The sequence below is a fragment of the Panicum virgatum genome, chromosome 4K, assembly GCF_016808335.1.
Source record: "Panicum virgatum strain AP13 chromosome 4K, P.virgatum_v5, whole genome shotgun sequence".
In the NCBI taxonomy this organism is placed as follows: Eukaryota; Viridiplantae; Streptophyta; class Magnoliopsida; order Poales; family Poaceae; genus Panicum; species Panicum virgatum.
The window spans coordinates 2,211,730-2,231,912 of NC_053139.1; the positions used below are offsets into that span (position 1 = coordinate 2,211,730).

At 49.2% G+C, this 20,183-nt stretch overlaps 2 protein-coding genes and 1 long non-coding RNA gene across 3 annotated transcripts; all 3 read left to right on the top strand.

Annotated features, from left to right (window-relative positions):
* Positions 1 to 12: 12 nt before the first annotated feature.
* On the top strand, positions 13 to 1,922 carry LOC120702494 (protein CANDIDATE G-PROTEIN COUPLED RECEPTOR 7-like). The gene has a single exon (XM_039986312.1). It carries the CDS (start codon positions 188 to 190, stop codon positions 1,565 to 1,567), a length of 1,380 nt encoding a protein of 459 aa, XP_039842246.1. The 5' UTR covers positions 13 to 187; the 3' UTR covers positions 1,568 to 1,922.
* Positions 1,923 to 4,464: 2,542 nt separating this feature from the next.
* LOC120702495 lies at positions 4,465 to 6,523 on the top strand. Its single transcript, XR_005686419.1, has 3 exons — positions 4,465 to 4,553; positions 4,884 to 5,859; positions 5,976 to 6,523. It is a non-coding gene; the product is annotated as an uncharacterized LOC120702495 (long non-coding RNA).
* Positions 6,524 to 14,434: 7,911 nt separating this feature from the next.
* On the top strand, positions 14,435 to 18,091 carry LOC120702496 (NAC domain-containing protein 43-like). The gene is made up of 3 exons (XM_039986313.1): positions 14,435 to 15,083; positions 15,216 to 15,535; positions 16,865 to 18,091. The coding sequence occupies exons 1-3, from the start codon at positions 14,912 to 14,914 to the stop codon at positions 17,594 to 17,596; spliced, it is 1,224 nt and encodes a 407-aa protein (XP_039842247.1). The 5' UTR covers positions 14,435 to 14,911; the 3' UTR covers positions 17,597 to 18,091.
* The last annotated feature ends 2,092 nt before the right edge of the window (positions 18,092 to 20,183 follow it).

The following is a 20,183-nucleotide window of genomic DNA, read 5'->3' on the forward strand; positions in this document are numbered from 1 at the left end:
GAAGTGCGACGTCGCGTTGTCTCGAGGCGGAGGAGCGGACCCGAAGAGAAGGTGTCAACTGCGGTTGTGCCTCCCTTTACCGACCCACCACGCCATCCCCTCCCAACGCCCACCCCTCCAAATCCCAAATCCCACCACCGCACCGCCGCCGCCGCGCCCTCCGCGCCCAGATCGCGCCGCCCGCCCAATGGCCGCCCCGCCGCCGCCGCGCGCCGCGGCGCTCCCGGGGGCCCTCCTCGCCCTCCTGCTCGCCGCCGCGGCGCTGGTTGCCCCCGCGGCGGCCGAGATCCGGGAGACCCTGATCCGGTCCGACCCGCGGAGCATCATCCCGCTGGACGAGTTCGGCTTCTCCCACTCGGGCGTGCTGGAGCTCAACGTCTCCGGCATCGCCTTCGACCCGCCGGCCTCCGCCGAGCTCGACCTCACCCAGCTCGGCTTCTTCCTCTCCACGCTCGACGCCTGGGTCCACGTCCTCCGCCAGCTCCAGGACCTCGACGTCACCTGCGCGCTCCAGTCCGAGCTCGTCAAGCTCGCCTTCTCCTTCGACCGCCTCCGCCCGCCCTCCAACCCCGCGGGGGTCGAGGTCGCGCGCTCCTCCTCCTTCTCCACCGCCTTTCGCGTCTCCGAGCCCGGCCAGTACACGCTCGTCTTCGCCAACTGCCTCGGCGGGGGGCTCAAGGTCGACATGGACGTCCGCTCCGCCATGTACAACGTCGACCCGGCCACCGGGGAACGCCAGTACCTCTCCGCGGGAGCCTCCTCGCTCCCCTCCGTCTACTTCCTCTTCTGCCTCGCCTACGCAGGCCTCGCCGCCGCCTGGGTCGCCATCCTGCTGCGCAAGCGCGCTGCGGTCTTCCGGATCCACTACTTCATGCTCGCCGTCCTCGTGCTCAAGGCGCTCAACCTCCTCGCCGAGGCCGAGGACAAGTCGTGCATCGAGCGCACCGGCACCGCCCACGGCTGGGACGTGCTCTTCTACATCTTCAGCTTCCTCAAGGGGATCTCGCTCTTCACCCTCATAGTGCTCATCGGCACCGGCTGGTCCTTCCTCAAGCCCTACCTGGCCGACAAGGAGAAGAAGGTGCTCATGGTGGTCATCCCCCTGCAAGTCGTGGCCAACATTGCGCAGGTGGTGATCGACGAATCTGGACCCTATGCTCGGGACTGGGTCACCTGGAAGCAAATTTTCTTGCTGGTCGATGTGGTCTGCTGCTGTGCCGTGCTCTTCCCGATTGTGTGGTCCATTAAGAACCTCCGGGAGGCTGCTCGCTCGGACGGGAAGGCGGCTGTGAACCTCATGAAGCTGACTCTCTTCCGCCAGTACTACGTGGTCGTCATTTGCTACATTTACTTCACCCGTGTCGTGGTGTATGCGCTACAGACCATCACCTCATACCGGTATCTGTGGACCAGCATCGTGGCTGCCGAGCTTGCAACACTCGCGTTCTATGTGTTCACTGGGTACAAGTTCCGGCCTGAGGTGCATAACCCATACTTCGCGATTGATGATGAGGAAGAAGAAGCTGCAGCAGAGGCACTCAAGCTGGATGATGAATTCGAGCTATAAGGGTTTAGCAATTGGCATACCTCCATGCCAGTGGTGATATTGGTGTTGTATGATGGGCCACCACAGGAAAAATGCCATAGACTGGTACCATAGTTCACATCCTTTTGCTTTTTTTTCTTCTTCTTTCGAGTTGGTTACATTTTGTCTTACTGTAATTGGGTATTGACAACCCTGTGTGTGTGCACGTGTGTGTGTGTGTTAAGCAATGCAGCTTGCCTTTGCCTTAATTTTTATCCATGATCATTAAGATGAGCTGTTTTTATCCTAGATGATTACTTTGTTTACATAGTAAACGAAATTGACCAATTGATTCTGAATGTACTCTGACTTGTTCAAGATTACTTGTATACTTCCATTTTGCTCCTGTGCTATAGGATCCCTTTCATTTTGACTTGAGTATTGAAGTGTTGCATTTTCTTTGTTTAGTACTTTAGTTGGAAAATAAAGATTGTGTTGCCACAAAAACACTACAGGGAGCTGCAGATGCTTTTTAGCTGTGTAATTTGTATTAGGACCTGTTTGGAACAAGGAATGCTCTAGAAAGTTTTAAGGTTCCCAAGGATTTGGATCCCAATTGCCCTGTCCAAACAGGCCCTTAGTGTCATGTCACCTAGTTCTGTGTCTCACGTGTGCATGCCCTTTTTTGCCCCCTTATTGTCGCATATGCTTTTATGGAAAATGAACGTTTCACATAGATGCGCTCGTTAAGTTTTTAAAATTGTAATGATGCACAATTCAAGCAGAATATGCTACTATGCGTTACTCCTCTCCATATTTGCCCCTTTCAGCTACAAACATCAATTAGAAGTTCTGAAATTTAATTTTGTTAGGATTTTGGGACCTTCCAATTTTTACATGCAAGTTCTGCTGTCCCAGCTTTTTTTTAGCCTGCCCTAGTCAAAACACTTATGGTAATTGAAATATGGTTGCTACGGTGTTTTCTATTGTTCCTTACTTTTCTTTATGAGCTATTGTTATCATTGAGGTTATTACTGACTCCATTGTGTTACATCTAATGGGCACTGAATGTTCAAATCAAAATTTTAATCTTTCTTTTCTTAACCTTCAGCCCGTTCGGTTGGCTGGCTCCAGCCAGCGCTGGCTGGAGCTTGAGCATCTGGCAGGTGGGGACCGTGGGAGGTCCGCTAGCTGCGTTGGCGACCAGCCCAGCCTCCAGCCCAGCCGGAACCGTCCATCCGAACAGAGCGCTTATCACCGTGCAGTTCCCCTTCCTCCTTTTTAGTGGCCTTGTATGTAGTAGCAGTCGGAATTTCGGGCATTGAGGACCCTTTCATACCCTATCATTTCATAGGTTGCCTCTGTTACAAGATCTGAGATTATAATTCACTACTCTTCTCACTTTGTAATTTTTAGTCTGTTCAAGTTTTGCATATTAGAAGAAAGAGACCAGGTTGTATTAATGTTTGAACTGCTTTTCTGTATGTGTTTTCAAAATGGAGTCAGAATTGTACTATTGTAGTACTTCTGGGAGAAAGAAAAGCAGGTGTTTTACTTGACAATGGTAAATTGTTATTAGACGGATATTCTGCCCAGTTAGTTTAAGCTAGGTAATCTTAGTCGGCATAATATACAAGACAGCTCTTTTCATCATCAAATATGCAGTGAAAATTCTGCCAGCTGCCAGCTTGAGAGTTCATGTACACTGAGAACCTTTGAACATCTTCCTGATTTGGTCTTCTCTTTAGGATATAATTTTGTTGATTAGTGAGAATGGCACAGTACCATATTGTAAGACTTGTATAATGTAAGTTTGGGCCCAGTGTTATCTGCACATAATTTATCAACTTTATTATGTAGCTGCAAGATCAACTTTGAAATTTTGTCCTTAAATATTAATTTCATAATGGAGTTTTGTGAAAATGAAACTTGGTGGTTACTATTAGATTTGTGTGGTTTTTCATTTCCCAGTGGTGATGCTGGGTTCAGTATTTAACTAAGGGCAAATGGGCAGTCAGTTTACTCCTTTCTCTGCATGGATTAAATGGGCCTAGGACTTGATGCCAATGGTACTGCCACAGGCCTGGCCCAGTCTTGGTCTTGGCTGCTTAATGTCAGATCTGATATTAAACTTGTACTGAAGTCTGATTGATAAGATATTAAGATATATTCCAGGCCAGTGTTCTTGGTTACTTTGAACAAGAGAATTGAGTTGTAAATTTGTAGGCTTGTAGCTTGTTTTTTTCGTATATGTTTCGGTTTTGTATTGCTAAGACTAGTTGCTGGGTGTGATGGTTAGACTGAAACACGTGTAGCTGCAAATGCTAATTATAAAATATATGTTTGTTTGGGTCTTGAATCTTGATCCAAGCCATATAGCTTTGGATCTACAAAAGAAGACTTAGGAATAAGAGAAGTCAAGAGTCATTGAGGTCAACTTAATAGTTCTTCAGTTCATATTCTATAGCACGAATTATAAGGTAATATTTTAATTTAAAATGACCTATAACCATATATCACAGTAACACGTCTAGTTTAGGGAGTGACTGTGTTATTATGGTTGAAAGGATGCTGATTTTAGTCTCAGGCAATTACTATGGAGCTGCAATGCTACATGTGAGCTTTTGTGCTTGCAGTAAAGTTTGATCTCATGGTGAATTCATCGGGTAAGTAATCTGTGGTTAGTTTATAATGAAACTTGGTTCTTGATTACTATTAGTCTATGATTATCGTGGTAATAAAGTATTTACATTGGTTTCTAACGGGAGGAAAGTAAGAGTGTCTCTATCATGCTTGTTGGCACGAACCTTACTATATCTTTGATTATAATAAAAGTTCGTTATGGCGTGTAAACAGGTCATAACGGTGGAAGCACTGAGGTTTGATCACTAACAAGGTGGAGCAACTTTGCGAGTGGATGGAACTATGCATGCTAAAAGGACAGCCTGTCATAGTTTGCCTAGTAAATGATTTCCTTTCGGTGTGTTGACATCAAATCTCCAGGGATGTCACTCACTCCCCCCTTCCGGTTAGTGCCTCGAGTTTTTTTGGTGTTGAAAATTTGCATGCTTACCTCTCGTGGAGAACCGTGTTGCTAAAATAAACTAGAAGTTTGTTAGTGCCATGTGGTTGGTTCTGTACGGGCACTCTAGTCCCTACCTGTCGGCTTGGCGCCTTGGCCGCTTGGCCATATATGTGTTGCATGGACAAATGGTAATCCTTGTCTGGGTTGCTCCTTTACCTTTTTCCTGTTGTGCTGCTGCTTGTGCAGGGAAGGCTTGGGGCTTAAAGACAACCCTTCCCCAGACCCTGCACAGTGCGGGAAGCCTACGCACTGGGTACGCTGCTGCTTGTGCAGGGCAGGATTTCATGCATCTTCGTCCATGAATGGCTCCGGTGACGAGTCGCAATCCGATTCCTAGATGGTGCTAGCTTGATCTGCACTTGTTGCTCAGGCATGCCTGCCTGTTTCCCCATCCTATGCATAGTGATAGTGCGTCTGCACTGGGAGTGGGAGTTGGTTTGAGCCCTGGGCTGCAAGTTGGATGATCTTGAGAGCCTGCACGTAGGCTTCTGCTGATGGAAGCCACCACTTCGCCTGCTCTGGGTCTCATGATCGGTAGTGAGCGACTACACACGCCAAAGGCGAACTGGAGAAGCCATGCAGTGGGAGCTGTCCGCTTCATGGGAAGAAAGGAAAAGGTGACCCTTCATGTTATGTCCCTGTAGCTACATTCTTGTAAAGTGGGCTACAGTGCCCTGGAATCTGATATCTGAATCCCCGGCCGCTGTCAGCTGCAGCACCTGTGGATTAGCTTGCAAGTGTCTGAGTCACTTCAGCATTCAGAAAAGCAAGCCAGTTTTGTTATCAAGGTGGCATGCTGGATTGCTGCAGATCAGTCTCCCTGTGTGGTGTGCCTTTGTCTTTGCTGCTCTGCCAAGCCAGATGGTTGTAGAACTCCTGGACTTCAGCATGGATTGTAGTCAGAGGAGCTTAAGCAGATAAGCACAGGTTTTATAGTGCAATTCCTATGCCATGAACTGTAACTGGTAACAGCAGCTTGCACGTGTGCAGGAGATACCAGGTTGCCCCCTGAAGCTTCAAGTTCAGGCATTACCTAGATCTGGGGCGACCGCTGATGAATAGCGGATGGACACCGTTGTGATGGCCCATGAATCCATGATCTTGTAGCATGGAGTATTCGGTATGGTGGACACCGTTTGGTGAGATGGGTTTGGAAAGGAAAGGCACATGGATATGGTTGGGCAGGATCGAGGAGTGAAGGTTGAGGCTGTTGATCTTTGCTTCTTTGTATTCAGACAGAGCCACAAAGGTATTGATCAGCAAGCAGAGCTAATTTTTGATGGATTTCGAATGAATCATCTGGAAATCAAAATGTTTACTATGAAATTCATTCATGTGACCTTCTGAACTGGAAACATTTTGCAGTGTCGTCGTTAGGTGCTGGTTTGAAGATGAAGCAGGGCAGGGAATAAGGTTCTTTTGCCCCCTCCCCTTTTCACTTTGGGCATGACTGAAAACTGAAAAAAGGTTCAAGCACATCAGCGAATCAACTGAAGAATGGATCATCAATCATTCCAGGAATATAATGCGAGATCTCGCTCGCTAATGCTCGCGTCCACGACCTACTACCTAGCAGAGGTAGTACTACTAGCTGGCCTGGTATGCATGGGCACACAAGAAAAAAGAAAGGAAGCGAGACGCCCGAGCTCCCGGGCAACTGCCATGGAGGCAACGGCAGCGGCGTCGACGCATGCAGCGAGCGAGCGCCGGTTGCTCGCCGCCGTGATGATTGCATGTCGAGAATCCGAGCCCTTTTCTTCCCCCCCCGGTGCGCCATGCACGAGTTGGGCCGTTAACGCGCATGATCGCCCGTGTAGGCCACACCGACGCATGATGCCATCCTGATGCCAAAACTTTGTCATAACTCGGAAAGATTACGCTAATTAATACTAAAATCGCTTGGGTTTGTTTAATGCTGCTGCTGCTGCTGCTCATGTGTGCTTTTGTGGCAGTGCTTTTGGTAGAGAAAAGTGGCAGCTGAATTAAAATTGGCAGTCAAAATGGCGAAGTACAAGAGGGGAAATGCATGGTGATCATCATGGCCATGGAAGATGGAACTGTTTCTATTTGAGGGGACACTGGATCTGTCTTGAGGGCCAATTGTTCTTTGCTGAAAGTACTATTGATCTCATACTATACTGCTGCAGCTACTCAAATGAACTGCCCCACAGAGGTTGAGCCCGTGCACACACATACTGGAAAACCGCCACAGTTGTGGAGTACCCGCCTGTGCAGTCACTTTTCAGCTACCTAATTTGCTAAAGCATCGGACTTGCTGATCATATCTGATGCCTGATGGAGTAGATGAGATTTTGATGTCCGTGTAAAAGCAATTCCCCACGGCTTTGGAGGGACAGAATGAATCAAGGGTGTCCCAGACCCATGGCAATGCATGATGCTCCTGAAGATCGCACGCAGCAGTACTGGCCGGATCAGTGAGTGAGCCCAGTAGATCTTTGTGAAAACGAAGAAAAGGCAAATCACCACTGCTCGTTGTTCTTAGTAGTACTAAACTAAGCACTAGATCAAAGTACATTATCATGGATCTTGTAAAGCGATGGTTAGTGAGCCGAGCCTATACAAAAAAGGCCGTCCTGCTGCTCCATGCTCCATGCAGGGTAGTGCAGTTAATTGGGAACGAAACAAGCGTCGGTAACCGTAACACACGACACTAGCTAATAGGAGTAGCACACAACACAACACGTCCCTTTTCCAATCCATTACAGCATGGTAGCTAGTGTTAGCTCGTACGTACGTTGCCGTTGCCGACTTGTGTCGTACGCCTTCCGACACGTACACTCGCCGAGGATGCAGCAAGGAGGTGTGGTCGTCGTCGCCTATCCATATCCATCAATGCTTGGGCATTGCAGTGGCTGACCTCCTCCCTCCTCTCATCAGGTGGATCACCACTAACGTTGGTGTCAGATTATTCCCTACGTTAATTCCGAACCCCACCACCCAAGCCGCGCACCTCGCCGCCCCTCTCCCTTTCCCTGCCCTTCTTTCGCCCCTGTCACGATGGAAACCCACGCACACTCGCCACCACCACCTGCAACACCATCACTCGCTCACTGGCACCAGCTAGTAGCTCGATCACTCTACCAGTACTACTGTGCCGGGGTGTCTCGCTGGAGTAACGGAATTCGCGTGGCGCCGTCGGAAAGCAGGCCGTGACACGGAAATGCCTCCACCCACGGAGCGTGTAACGGAGGAGAGAGCCCTGAGCCCCACATGCATGAGTAGCTAGCTACGGGCACTAGCGCGTGTCAGCCGCCACGCGTTCCGCCGATCGGGGCCAGCGTGCCGTCGCCGCCGTTGCTGCGTCGAGCTCGGGCGGCGACCCGCGGCCCCGGCCGACGAAGGGCGCGGCAATCATTGCGCGCCCGGAAAAGGAGGGGGGTTATTAGCGCGCTAATACCCGGCATAATTGCGATCTAGAAGAAGGCCTCCTCCACTAATCCAACCCAACTCCCTCTCCCGGCAAAAGAAAAAACAAGAAGGAACAACAACCATGGTTCATGTGTGCGACAAGTCAGTTTTAACGGTGCGCGCACTAAGCAGCTAACCACGGCATCACGAGCCTTCGGATGCCGCGTTCGCGTCTGGGATCCAGCTAGCCGGGCCGGCCGTCGGTAACCGGAGATCCCCATCACCCCAACTGTTTCTCCGCCCAATTTGCAGGATATATGATGTTCACACCCAGCCTTTTGATTTGATTTTTTTTTTGTTTCGGGCGCTTTCCTCTTCCGACGGCTCTTGTGCTAGCAACTTGTTAATTACTCCTTCAAAACAAAAACAAAAACTTGCTACTCGATGTGGCGGCAACGTTCGTCGTCGATCGGAAATCCTGCAGATTAGATTTCTTTTTTGTTTTGGGAACATGTTGTGGCAGGATCAGCCGGCAGAATTCAGAGGTTCCAAATTGGGTTCCGAAACTTGTGTGGGGCTCCAAATGTTTCTTTTTTTTTTGAGAAGTCACCTGAATAATTTTCCACAGATACCAGCAAAGCTGGGAATGAATCTTGCCGTACACGTACCGTACGTGCCGACTAGAGACGCGATCAATGGACGATCACGATGGACGGATGTAACCGCCGAGTAAATTAAAATATATACTGGGAGAAACCGTAACTTTCCGGCCGCGTCGGATCATCCACCGGCCGGCGGGTAGCCGAGACGATCACCGGTCGAATCATCGAATCCATCCTCACCTTTCTGGATTTTTTTTTTAAAAAAGCCCCGTCGTCGGATCCTCCACACAGGCAGTGAGGCAGAGACTGGAGTGCATTTTTAACTAAACTACCCTAGTGAAACCTATCCAGCTACCCTGCGTCCACATGTCACCTCTCGTTCACCTGATCCAGAGACTTTGCTTTTACACCCTCCATCACCCGTCTCCACACGGCTGCCAATAAAAAAAAATGCCGCAACTACTAGTCAAGTACGATCAATCAACACGTCCGTCCTCCCAGAGAAACAGAGCAGTAAAATTTATTATCAACTTGGACTTGTTGGACGAGAAAGTACCCCATTAAACTAAATAAATGCGCGTTCAGCGAGGGGTTTCCGGGTCGCCAGAGACTGAAGAATGTTCTTTTGTTTATTGCCCGTGTCAGTGAAACCAGTCAAGCCGTTGGATCGAGATTCACATCGACGGGAGAGATCCATCGGCGCCCGCAGCAGTGGCGGAGTCAGGATTGAAATATAGGAGGGCCAATTTAGATTAGGGGGGTCACACCTTGTTAATGAGCAACATTAGCAATGAGCAACATCCGCCCCTGGCCCACAGGGTCCCTAGGCCATCTCCAGTGGCCTTTACAAAACGATGCATGGTCCGAGCTGGAGGCAATGAATCGGTTCATAACTACCGAAAGTAGTTGATTCATGGAAGAGAGAAAGATTTAACTCATATTCTTGCATCAACTCATACTGAATAAATAAAGTTGTACAAGGATAGAAGGTACACCTTATGTGAGCGAGCAACCGAGAACAATTTTTTTTATATATTTCACGGTGGGCTCACTACCGAAGCAACCACCGAGAAAAATATCAATCGAATGATCAGTATATGCCTAACTATTTTTTTATTCTCATGACACCACTGTGGAAGGCCTTAGCTTGCGTTGTGAGGCCCGCAGCGGGCCACATCGGCGGCCATCGCCAGCCTAGTCGACACAGCTCGCTCGCCCGTACACTCCCCCGTGTTCAATCGGATACTGTAATAATTAAGATGCAAATAGTTGGTCAGATTATTCAGAGCGTTCCTTAATTATTGGAACGGCCGGTGGTGCTGTACAGAAGAAGTTGGTGCGAGGAGGAGCATTATCCCCGAAACAGAAACCGATGGATCGAGCTCTGACGACGAAGACGGTAGCGGTCAGCAGCAGGCAGGGTAATGTAATGTGGTGGCTTCGTGCATCATGGATCGACCGTGTGGTCAGATCAGACAGGCGGCGGCGAGCTAACCCCGATCGAGGGGGGGATGAGATCACCTCGCCGGACCGGACTCGATCGAGCTTCTCGGGGAAGCCGCCCGCCAGCGCCAGCCCAGCCAGACGAGAGCTTAGCTAGCAGCAACGACCTCGTCGGGATCCTTCGTGCCGCGCCATGCCGACGCGGGCGCGTCCGGTCGAGCTGGTCGCGGCGACGACTTGCTGCGCGAGCGCGCGCGGCCGGGCAACTGTTTGATCCGCGCGATCTCGCCGGAAAGCGACGGGCGGCCGGGATATGGGAGCGCGAAAGGCGAAAGCGACCGCCGGGGGGGGATCGTCGACGGAGGAGGGAGAGCTTTGGGGCGGGCGGCGCGTGCACGGGCGCGGTGGGAGGGATCGGAGGCGGGACGGCGACGCGCGCTCTCGCTGACGGCCGGGCCCGGGCAGTCGGGCGTGGTGCCAGCAGCTCGGAGATCGGGCGCTTGTTGTCAGCATGCTTGTAGGGGATCGATGGATGCCGCAGCCCGCAGACGTACATGCATGCATGGGGGCGGCGAATCAGACCCCCCACCCCCAGCATGTGTTTTCTTTCTCATCAGAAAAAAGAAGAATGGTCAGAAAAGCTTAAAAATCCAAAGTAGCCAACTAGAGAATTTAAAGGGCATCATTGGTTAGGATAGCAGTAATCTACCAAATATAATTTTATGGTGGAACTCCAACAAGCATGCATTTTCATAATAGAAAAAATTGAATATTACTAGTACCATCTCTTCTCCTTATTTAAATCATAGAGTCTATCCCAAAGTCTAATCAGATACACTTGTGCATCTGTTTATGTATAAAGTGAGTTGCCATCTTTTTTTTATCTAAGATGGATCTGGGCTTACCAGCGCATTAATCATGATTTTGATGTGTCCAAGTTAAAGCATATTTACTTGCAAAAGAGTGAAAATATATTTAAATTCTATGTATTATAATGTATAAATAAAAACTCTATTTGCTTAAACCCTTCATTCCAAACTATAAGTTATTTTAGTTTTGTTCTAAGTCAAACTTCTCTTTGTTTGATGAAGTTTATAGGAAAAAATTCATAAATACCTACCATATTAAACTAAGTTTACTAGATAGACTAAATATGTCTCGGTCTATGTTTTTCATAGATTTAGTCAAAATTGGATGAATTTTTAGGATAAAGATAAATTAAACTATAATTTAAAATAGATGGAGTGTTAACTAGGAATATATAACTGAAAATTACTTGCCCGTGTAGTCGCACGGGTTGATAGGCTAGTAGCATTTAATTGCGATGTACAGGACTGGATGGAATTCGACAAATGAAACCCTCTAGCCGCCGATGCTAGTTTTAACAGGTTCCATAGTCCTCAAAGTAGTGTATATACCTAGTTTCATAAGGGCAAGTACAATCGTGCAGACATCTGCCGTTTTTTTGTCACAAACAGACAACAGAACAGACAGCTTTTACAATAGGTTGTCTGTTTGGCTGTCTGCAGGGTGATTAATTCATCTTTTTACACACAAACTCATGGTGATTTAGTGCATACTTGATCTTTGTAGCCATTTTGTTGCATACATGAGAGAATGCATAATACATTCAAATATTTTGTATGACTCTTAAAACAACCATGATGGCCGAGTTTCTGTAACACCTCTAGTGTTAAACAAATAGAATTAGGCTAATTAACTTCTGATCTTGAGAATTAGCATTTCATGAAGGCAACCTTTTCTTTTTGATTTTATTCCCAACCAAAACATAAACTAACTATGTGAACAAACGGCATGAATGTGTAAAGCTATTCTCATAGAGTCAAGAATAGTTGGATTTGTCATTTTAGCAGTGTTCTATGATTTGTTATGATTTTTCAAATTTCACAACAATTAATTATAAAACAATAACGAAAAAGAAAAAACGCTTTCACAACTGGAACCCTGAAACAGTGACACTTTTCAATCTTCATAAGCAGAACCTTTTCTCACGAATAGGTCCTCAGATCTATCAATGACCCCCTTGGAACTTTCCCACCTTTAGACTTAAACCCAAATCTTTTATCAAACACCCCCTACATTTCTTTGTCCTTCACCAACCAACTCCCCCTTCTTCTTCCTCCGGTCAGCAACGACGCCAGCACCAGATCGGGTCTTGAGTAGCGCCGGCGAACCCTCCCGGTACGGGCGGACTAGCCTAGGGGCAACCCCTCCTCCCCATGCACCATCTCTCCCACTTCTCCCCCTCCGAACACTACCCCAGCAGCGTGGCTACGGCGGCAACAGATGGCCGATGAAGATGGTGTATGGCGGCGGCTCTCGAGTGGCAGTTTTGATGTGTAAAAGGGTTGAGGAGACTCAGTGTGAAGAGGGGGTTCAATTTTGGTTGTCGACAGAGGATGGGAACTCAGTAGTGAGGCAGAAGGACGGCCATGGCGACACCAGAACTTGCAGGGCACAGGTCCGAACCTTTGCCGGCAATTAAATCCACCTCCGCGCGCGCACGGGATCCATGCCTCTGCTGTTTCCTTGCAGCGCGCCATACAACGGGAACCTCCACCATCTCTTGGCCTGGGAGCACGCGTCGCGTCTCGAAGACGAACGAGACGCCGACTCGGGCGTAGTCGCGGGTCGCGAGGGGGCTTCTTGCAAAATTACGGTGCATGTCGACGGATCTCGACAGGCCGTTGTACGTGCCCTAAATTCTTGGCCATATTATCCCATTACTTCACGCTCTTCATAAATTTGTGGCCATGTTATCCCTTTTAGCTATGTGGCAGCTCATTTAATGAGATTGAAACCCCATAAAACCTCCACTAAAAATGGCATGAAACCTGCCTCAATGAGAATTTCATGGGTATTAAATTTTATGCCACATCAACAAAATTGCTGACTTGGCGAGATCATTGGAAGGGGAAAGAAGGGAGTAGTTTCATCATATGAGAGAGAAATTTCATCCCCATAACACTCAGCAGGCACAGTTACCAAGTCTGAATCTTAGTAACAGTGCAATAAAACACAAGACACTTTTAATGACTGGCATAACATTTGAGAAAGTCAATTAAAGTATTATTCATATCTAAGAAACATAAATGCACGTACGGGCAACCAGACCAATTTGTCAAAAAAAATAGCTCAACCAATATTTTCATATATAGATTGCTGGTGTTAGTTTTGAGATAGTATATATTATGTATCTTGCCTACATATTAGTTCAGCATGGAAGCATGGCCATGAGGATTCAATCTATCATTAAACAGCTAGGCTGTCTAGCTAATTGAAGCCTAAATGAGCACACGTGTTCCAATCTCAAGCAGTACTTCATTCCCATTTTCCACAAAGCAATAAACCAACAACTTTTAACAAATAAACACTATGCATGGAAAGTCAGTGCAAGGATATATAATCTGCCTCTGTGTTCTTTCATCACCATTAATTGGTGTTTATTAACTAGATAATAATTGGAAGTAAAAGTCAGCAGCTGTAGTTCTCATGTGTGATGACTAATATGGGGCAGTTACTGTCAAAGATAACTATTATTTCTCTTTATTGATTGGTGGCTGCTGTCCCCATCCATCTCCCTCGTGCTCTCTTTTGCTCATCAGGGAAAGATAGAAGAGGGGAGACAAATTTGCACAAAAATATTATTAAGTATTGAACACTACAACTGAACTGCAACAACAACAAATTATCTTTAAAAAAACATGCTCGTCAGGTCATTTGTTAGTATCGTTTTCCGATCCTGAACAAGTCAAAAAAGTATTGGCTTTGCTTGCTGGCTTCTATAATACTAGCCCAGTACTTACAATGTTTTTGTCCATCAAGTGTAACCAAAACTAGCTAAATATCTTTATTATAACCCTCTTCTTCAACAGCAACAAGTGCAACCGAAACCCGTTTTAATATTTCATTATTATTCATGACTCGTCACTACTGAAAAAAAATCAAAGCCTGAAAGTTGAAACATCCTGATGAACCAGGCCGTGCATCTGGAAAAGAGAAGAAAAGAGCTCACAGCAGCATCACCAATCCTTTTCCGTTGCTGTTGCCGCCGTTGCTGTTATTGTTGTTGTTGTTGCTGCGGCAGCAGCGGTGGTTGCTTTGCTGCCGCGGCGCGGTGGTTATGCTGGCCATGCCCGACATGCCACTCCGATTTTACCCCGGCCAGCCGGCGTGACGCCAAGGCGGTTCGGGCTCCGCACGCACGCCGGGCCGGCCGTGCTTTTCCCGGAGATTTTTAAGGTCGCGCGTCACGGCTGCCGATGGCGGCCGCTCGCCTTTCGTTCCCCGCTCCCTGATGCTGCCGGTTGCGGTGACCCTCCTCGATCGATCTCCCCTCTCCTGCAGGCCCCGGCGGCCAGGCCCAGGCCTCTCTCTCTCTCTCTCTCTCTCTCTCTCTCTCTCTCTCTCTCTCTCTCTCTCTCTCTCTCTCTCTCTCTCTCCGGGGTCCACAGCTTTGGATTGGTTGCCCTCTCTCTCATGGTTGGTGCCACTTCCCTTGCCTGGGCGAAACTAATCCCACTAGCCGGTGTCAGGAGCTATATATAACCACCTCCATTGTAGCTTGCTTCCTTGTACCCCATCACCGGCCGGCCTCGATCAATTCTGATCCCTTTGCATGCCTAGCTGCTGCCGCTGCTTGCTTTCTTCTCCGATCCGATCTGATCCGATCCTTCTCAATGGTGGTCGACGTCTGAAGAATCATATATACATCTGATTATAGTAGTACACCCGTGTTCCTTGCTCCTGCTATAGATAGATTATTATCATTATATTGGCCGTTGCAGCAGCTAGATAGTAGCTACACACACTGCTAGCAGCTTGTGGCTTGTACTTTGAGCTAGTAGCAGTGATCGATCATCGATCATGAGCATCTCGGTGAACGGGCAGTCCGTGGTGCCGCCGGGGTTCCGGTTCCACCCCACGGAGGAGGAGCTGCTCACCTACTACCTCAAGAAGAAGGTGGCCTCGGAGCGCATCGACCTCGACGTCATCCGCGACGTCGACCTCAACAAGCTCGAGCCATGGGACATCCAAGGTCAGTTGGAGTGAGCTAGCATTCTTCTTCTTCTTCTTCCTCCGATATATCCTCCATTCCTTAGCGATCGATGAGATTCGGATGAGCAGCTAGCAAAATGAGTATATAATTAAATGGGATTATTGCGTGCAGAGAAGTGCCGCATCGGGTCGGGCCCCCAGAACGACTGGTACTTCTTCAGCCACAAGGACAAGAAGTACCCGACGGGGACGCGCACGAACCGCGCCACGGCGGCGGGGTTCTGGAAGGCCACCGGCCGCGACAAGGCCATCCACACCTCCGCCCGCCGCATCGGCATGCGCAAGACGCTCGTCTTCTACAAGGGCCGCGCCCCGCACGGCCAGAAGTCCGACTGGATCATGCACGAGTACCGCCTCGAGCTTGACGACGCCGCCCACCCCGCCACCGCCGCCGGCGACCCCTACTACCCCTCGCCGCCGCCGTCCGCCGCAGTACGTACACAAATACAAATACACACACTACTACTCGTACGTACGTACACACGTACCTGCATGCAAATGTTCAAGTGACGACGACGACGACGAAGACTGTCATCTTCTTCTCGTACGCGTCGTCGTGGCGTGGGTGACCGAATTGAATGAATCATTTGATTAGGAGCGCAGGCTAGGGAGGGGGTCTCTGTCTCTGTCTCTGTCTCGATCCATCCATCCATCCATTGCTGGCGCTGGCGCTGGCGACCTCGCTCATTGGTTATTTGGTTGTTGGAAATGGGGCATACATGACCCCTCGCTCGCTGTCACCAAAGCAAGCAGGGACGACGACGACCAATGCAAGGCCTAGCTGTGGGGTGGGTAGGTTGGTTCAGTGCTCTTCAAGGAACGCCCAGCCATTCGCAGCCTGCAGCAGGCAGCAGCTACCTAGCTAGCTAGGCTGGCCTCGGCCAGTCGGCCTGGGGGTGGTTGGCCACGGGCCTCTCCCTCTTGTGGTCGGCGAGGCTGCCCGTCCGTCCGGCCGGCCACGCACACAATCTCCTCGCCACCAGCAAGATCAGACACCGGCCCGGCCGGCGAGCCAACCAAACACGGCCGCCCCAACCCGGGACACGGCACAGAAATGGAATGCTGTAGCTGCTGCAGCAGCAGGCTAGCTGCAGCTTCTCTAACAAACGGACAAGTACAAGCTGCCACTACCAGAGTACTCCAATAATCATGTGTAGGAGACTTGGGATCGGAGTAGGTAGCCATCAACACAGTACACATGGGTGCATGCATGGTCGTCTCGTCTCCAGTGGCGATCGAGGATGTACGGGAGAGTGAGTGGTGGACTCGCGCACGCGTCGACACGGGCGTAGGACAAGCCAGCCACTCTCTGTCTCTGCTCCACCTGCTGTAGCCTTTTTTCCCGGAGGTCAACTGAGTGAGGGGCAGCTTTTTATTTTGAGCTGGCTCTCTGATCATGGCAATAATCTTGCATGTGATTCTAGGCTAGCTGCTTATTAGGTGGTCTGGTACCAGTGGGAGCAGCTCAGCTCGCTCCCCCTTTTTGCAGAAATGGGGCTGCACTGACCGACCACCTTTGGATGCTTCGGAACAATTTACCACTATATATTAACCTAGCTACAAGGAAGTAAAACTTACCATGTATGCATGCACCTTCATGGTAGACATAGATTAATCTAGCAGCTACTAGACACACATCAATTCAATTCACTGCTGTTAATCCTACTTGTAATCACTTGATTTGTCTTGTTCTATTTTTACTATTTTTTTGTCATGAAAATTGGACTCATACATGTTGTTTGCTCATGAATGAACGTGCAGATCCGCGCCGGAGACCAGGCGGCGGCGCAGGAGCAGGAGGGGTGGGTCATCTGCCGGGTGTTCAAGAAGAAGAACCTCCTGCACCACGGCCAGAGCAGCGGCGGCGGTGGCGCCACCGCGTCGGCGACAGACGGCGCCCACGCGGCGGCCTCCAAGATGGCGGCGCCCATGGAGGGCAGCCCGAGCAACTGCTCGTCGGTGACGGTCAGCGACCACGCCAAGGCGCCGCAGGTGCTCCACCACTCCGCCAGCGACGACGCGCTCGACCACATCCTCCAGTACATGGGCACCTGCAGGCTCTGCAGCAGCAGCAAGCACCACCAGGCCGACACCAAGCCCGCGCTGCTGGATCACCACCACCTGGCCGCAACTACTACGGCGGCGGCGTGCCACGGCAGCAGCCTCTACGGGAGGTTCATGAAACTCCCGCCCCTCGAGCACGCCGGCGGCGGCGGCGCCCTGCTCCCGAGCCCGGGCGAGTACGGCCCCGCCGACGCATCGGGGATCGCCGACTGGGACACGCTGGATCGGCTGGCCGCGTCGTACGAGCTCAACGGCCTCTCCGACGCGTCCAAGACCATGGCCGCCTTCTTCGACGATCCCACCGGCACCGCCGGCGCCGCGGCCTTCTCCGCCGCCGCGCACGCGACCGTCGCCGGCGACGGCGACCTTTGGAGCCTCGCACGGTCGGTGTCGTCGTCGTTGCACGCGGACTTGATGAACAACGTGTAGCCCAGACACGACACAGCATACATGCATTGCCACCGCTAACTCCATCTACACGCGTGCGTTGGCCGTCGTATCGCACGCACGTGTGTACACAGTACACGTACCTACGTGAATAATCCCTAGGGAGACAGAGCCGGTTGCTGATGATGTCGTGTGTCCAAGGGATGGAGCTCGATCGAGAGGTGTGGTCATCGACGATCTGTGAGCTCATAGAAAAAACAAGGAGAAACTAAAAGACATCAACAGAAGGACAGAGTGGCAGAGCTAGGAGAACACATGTATTATTATCTATCTATCATTTGTACCTATATATAGCTTAATTGCTACTATTATAATTAAACTGCTTTTGGTTTTCTAGTGCAGTGAGGTGTGACATCACTTCCTTTCTAGTGCTAGCTCGTGTGTGTTGGCGTGTTGCACTATGTTAATTATAACTGTGTGGTCGTCATCTTCTTCTTTTTTAATTACAAAATAAGAATACTTTTTTCAGTGTGTTAATCATTTGGATGGAGCAAGCTGAGCACAGCTGGTAAGGTTTCTTGTTGTTGATGAACCTACTGTCCACCTGGATGCTCGCATTATTCTGCATTCATCACTTCAAGATTTATTAATCAGCGTCGTTCTTTTAAGCGGTACGGTAGGCGGCATCATGCTTTTCGATAATGAGACTCATGTGTGGGCGGCAATTCCACGACTTGACATGGGTGCTCCTATTTTTCTGAATTTATTCATGATATTTATCGGCATTATTCTTTTTAGTGGTAGGTGACATGCTCGTCAACAGTGAGGCTCGTGCGGTGACTTTGTTAATTTCAAAATTTAGAGGTAGGGTTGCATGCATATTTTCATAGAGATGGGCATGCGTGTGTGTGCGCGCCGCATCTGTGTCGGTATGTGTCTAGCAAAAAAATAATTTGATTGAAATCGCTGTCTCTCGTGTCATGACAAGGGGAAAATAGTCCGGGAAAAAGGCTGGTTCCTTTGGCCCCTCTAGCTGTTTTATAGAGATTTTTGGGGCGAGATCAGAGAGCGAGTGCAAAAAAAGGGAGACGGTGAAGCTAAGGCAGAGCACCACCAAGCAGCGTTGCTTTAGGCTTGTTGAAATATTGTCGCAGATGCATGTTTCGACGGCAGCCTCGTGCCACATGGCTGGCTGGACGGGCACTTTTATCGCCTTGTCGCGGTCAATCCGTGGCGTTAAAATCTCGCGCGATCCGGGGTTTTGTTTCTTACTCTCTGGTTACTTACTGCCGGCCGGTGGTTTCAAATATATACCTTGGCCATTTATATATCGCCATCTCAGGTTTCAGAACTATCTACATCGAATCTTCTGAAATTCTGATAGCAGTGCACGTTTCTTATTACATTTAAAATCAAAGTAAAAAAGTTCATCACTAATTTGCTGGAAATAAGAAGCTAAGTGAACCTTTTCCCTATATACTGCTGACCAACTAACGCTGTCTTATTAGTGTCTCAATACTGCTTCTGCACCTTCAGATCGATCATCCCGGCCATTGCGGCGCAAATAGACAGATTAGTACACAGATTGTTTGTGCAAGGAACCAAAGAGACCATTGCACATGACATGGCGCTTGTCGCGATTGAATTTTGGATGAGACATTTTGTGAGGAGATATGCATCGATAAACCTGCAGCTACTAGTTAGTTTCGTGTTAGCAGTACACAAGCAGACAGAGAGGACCAACAGATTGGCACACGTGCGTAGTCACTACTCCGATCCTTCAGACTTTCAGAGAAGAACGCACAAAAACCCAAGAATAAGACTAGACGAGAAAGAGCCAAGAATAAGCGAAAAACAGCATCGTAATAACCTTTTTTTTACGCAACAGTAGTAGTTGTATACAATTACATGCTGATCTGTTTCCTTGTTGCATGTAGCACGACGTTAGATTCGACAGCGACGACGAGGGCACCGATCGGTTTCATCAGCTACCAAAAGTGACAATGAGTTATGTTCTAAACTCCCATCTCACGTGAAAAACGTACTTGCTGCATTATTGGTTGCAGTAGTGGAATCAAGCAGGACACCAAGTGTGTTCCTGACGATTACACTACTCTCTGTGGTCAGGTCCAGCAGCTTAATGATTGGTGAAAGGACGACGATGCAGCAAAAGCCTGCTTGCCTGCTTTACCTATTTCTCCTGCTGCAGTCAAGGACAGCAAAAATGCATGTTAAATACTGTGCCAGCCAGCCAGATGGTAAGAGCTGCTGAGCACAATTGACTCGACTTGCAGATGTGCTAGAATTTCTGATGGCCTATTTTCTTCACACTACGAACCAACTTCATCATTGTTCGGATCAATCACTTGTTGTACTAAGCTACTCATCGTAGGCCATCTTGTCCACCTAATCCTGGCTTGGGCCAGCCCACATCTCAAGTCAAGGCAAAGAGGATTTTTATTGGGCTCGGATCTCGACGGTTCAACGCACACACTGCTGCCTTCTTTCTTTGTCGTTCAGCTCATCTATCTCGGATTCTCAGCACAATGCAAGGTCGTCGATCACCTTCAGTATCCTGCTGAGAAGATGCATGGATACAAAGGATAGCTAGATAGACAGCAGTTCACAC

What these genes read in the sequence shown, in the direction of transcription:
- LOC120702494 (XM_039986312.1), top strand. Translation starts at nt 188, where the DNA reads ATGGCCGCCCCGCCGCCGCCGCGCGCCGCGGCGCTCCCGGGGGCCCTC.
- LOC120702496 (XM_039986313.1), top strand. Translation starts at nt 14,912, where the DNA reads ATGAGCATCTCGGTGAACGGGCAGTCCGTGGTGCCGCCGGGGTTCCGG. An exon ending in CGAGCCATGGGACATCCAAG is followed by an intron (nt 15,084 to 15,215) that starts GTCAGTTGGAGT and finishes TATTGCGTGCAG; the next exon opens with AGAAGTGCCGCATCGGGTCG. An exon ending in CGCCGCCGCCGTCCGCCGCA is followed by an intron (nt 15,536 to 16,864) that starts GTACGTACACAA and finishes ATGAACGTGCAG; the next exon opens with ATCCGCGCCGGAGACCAGGC.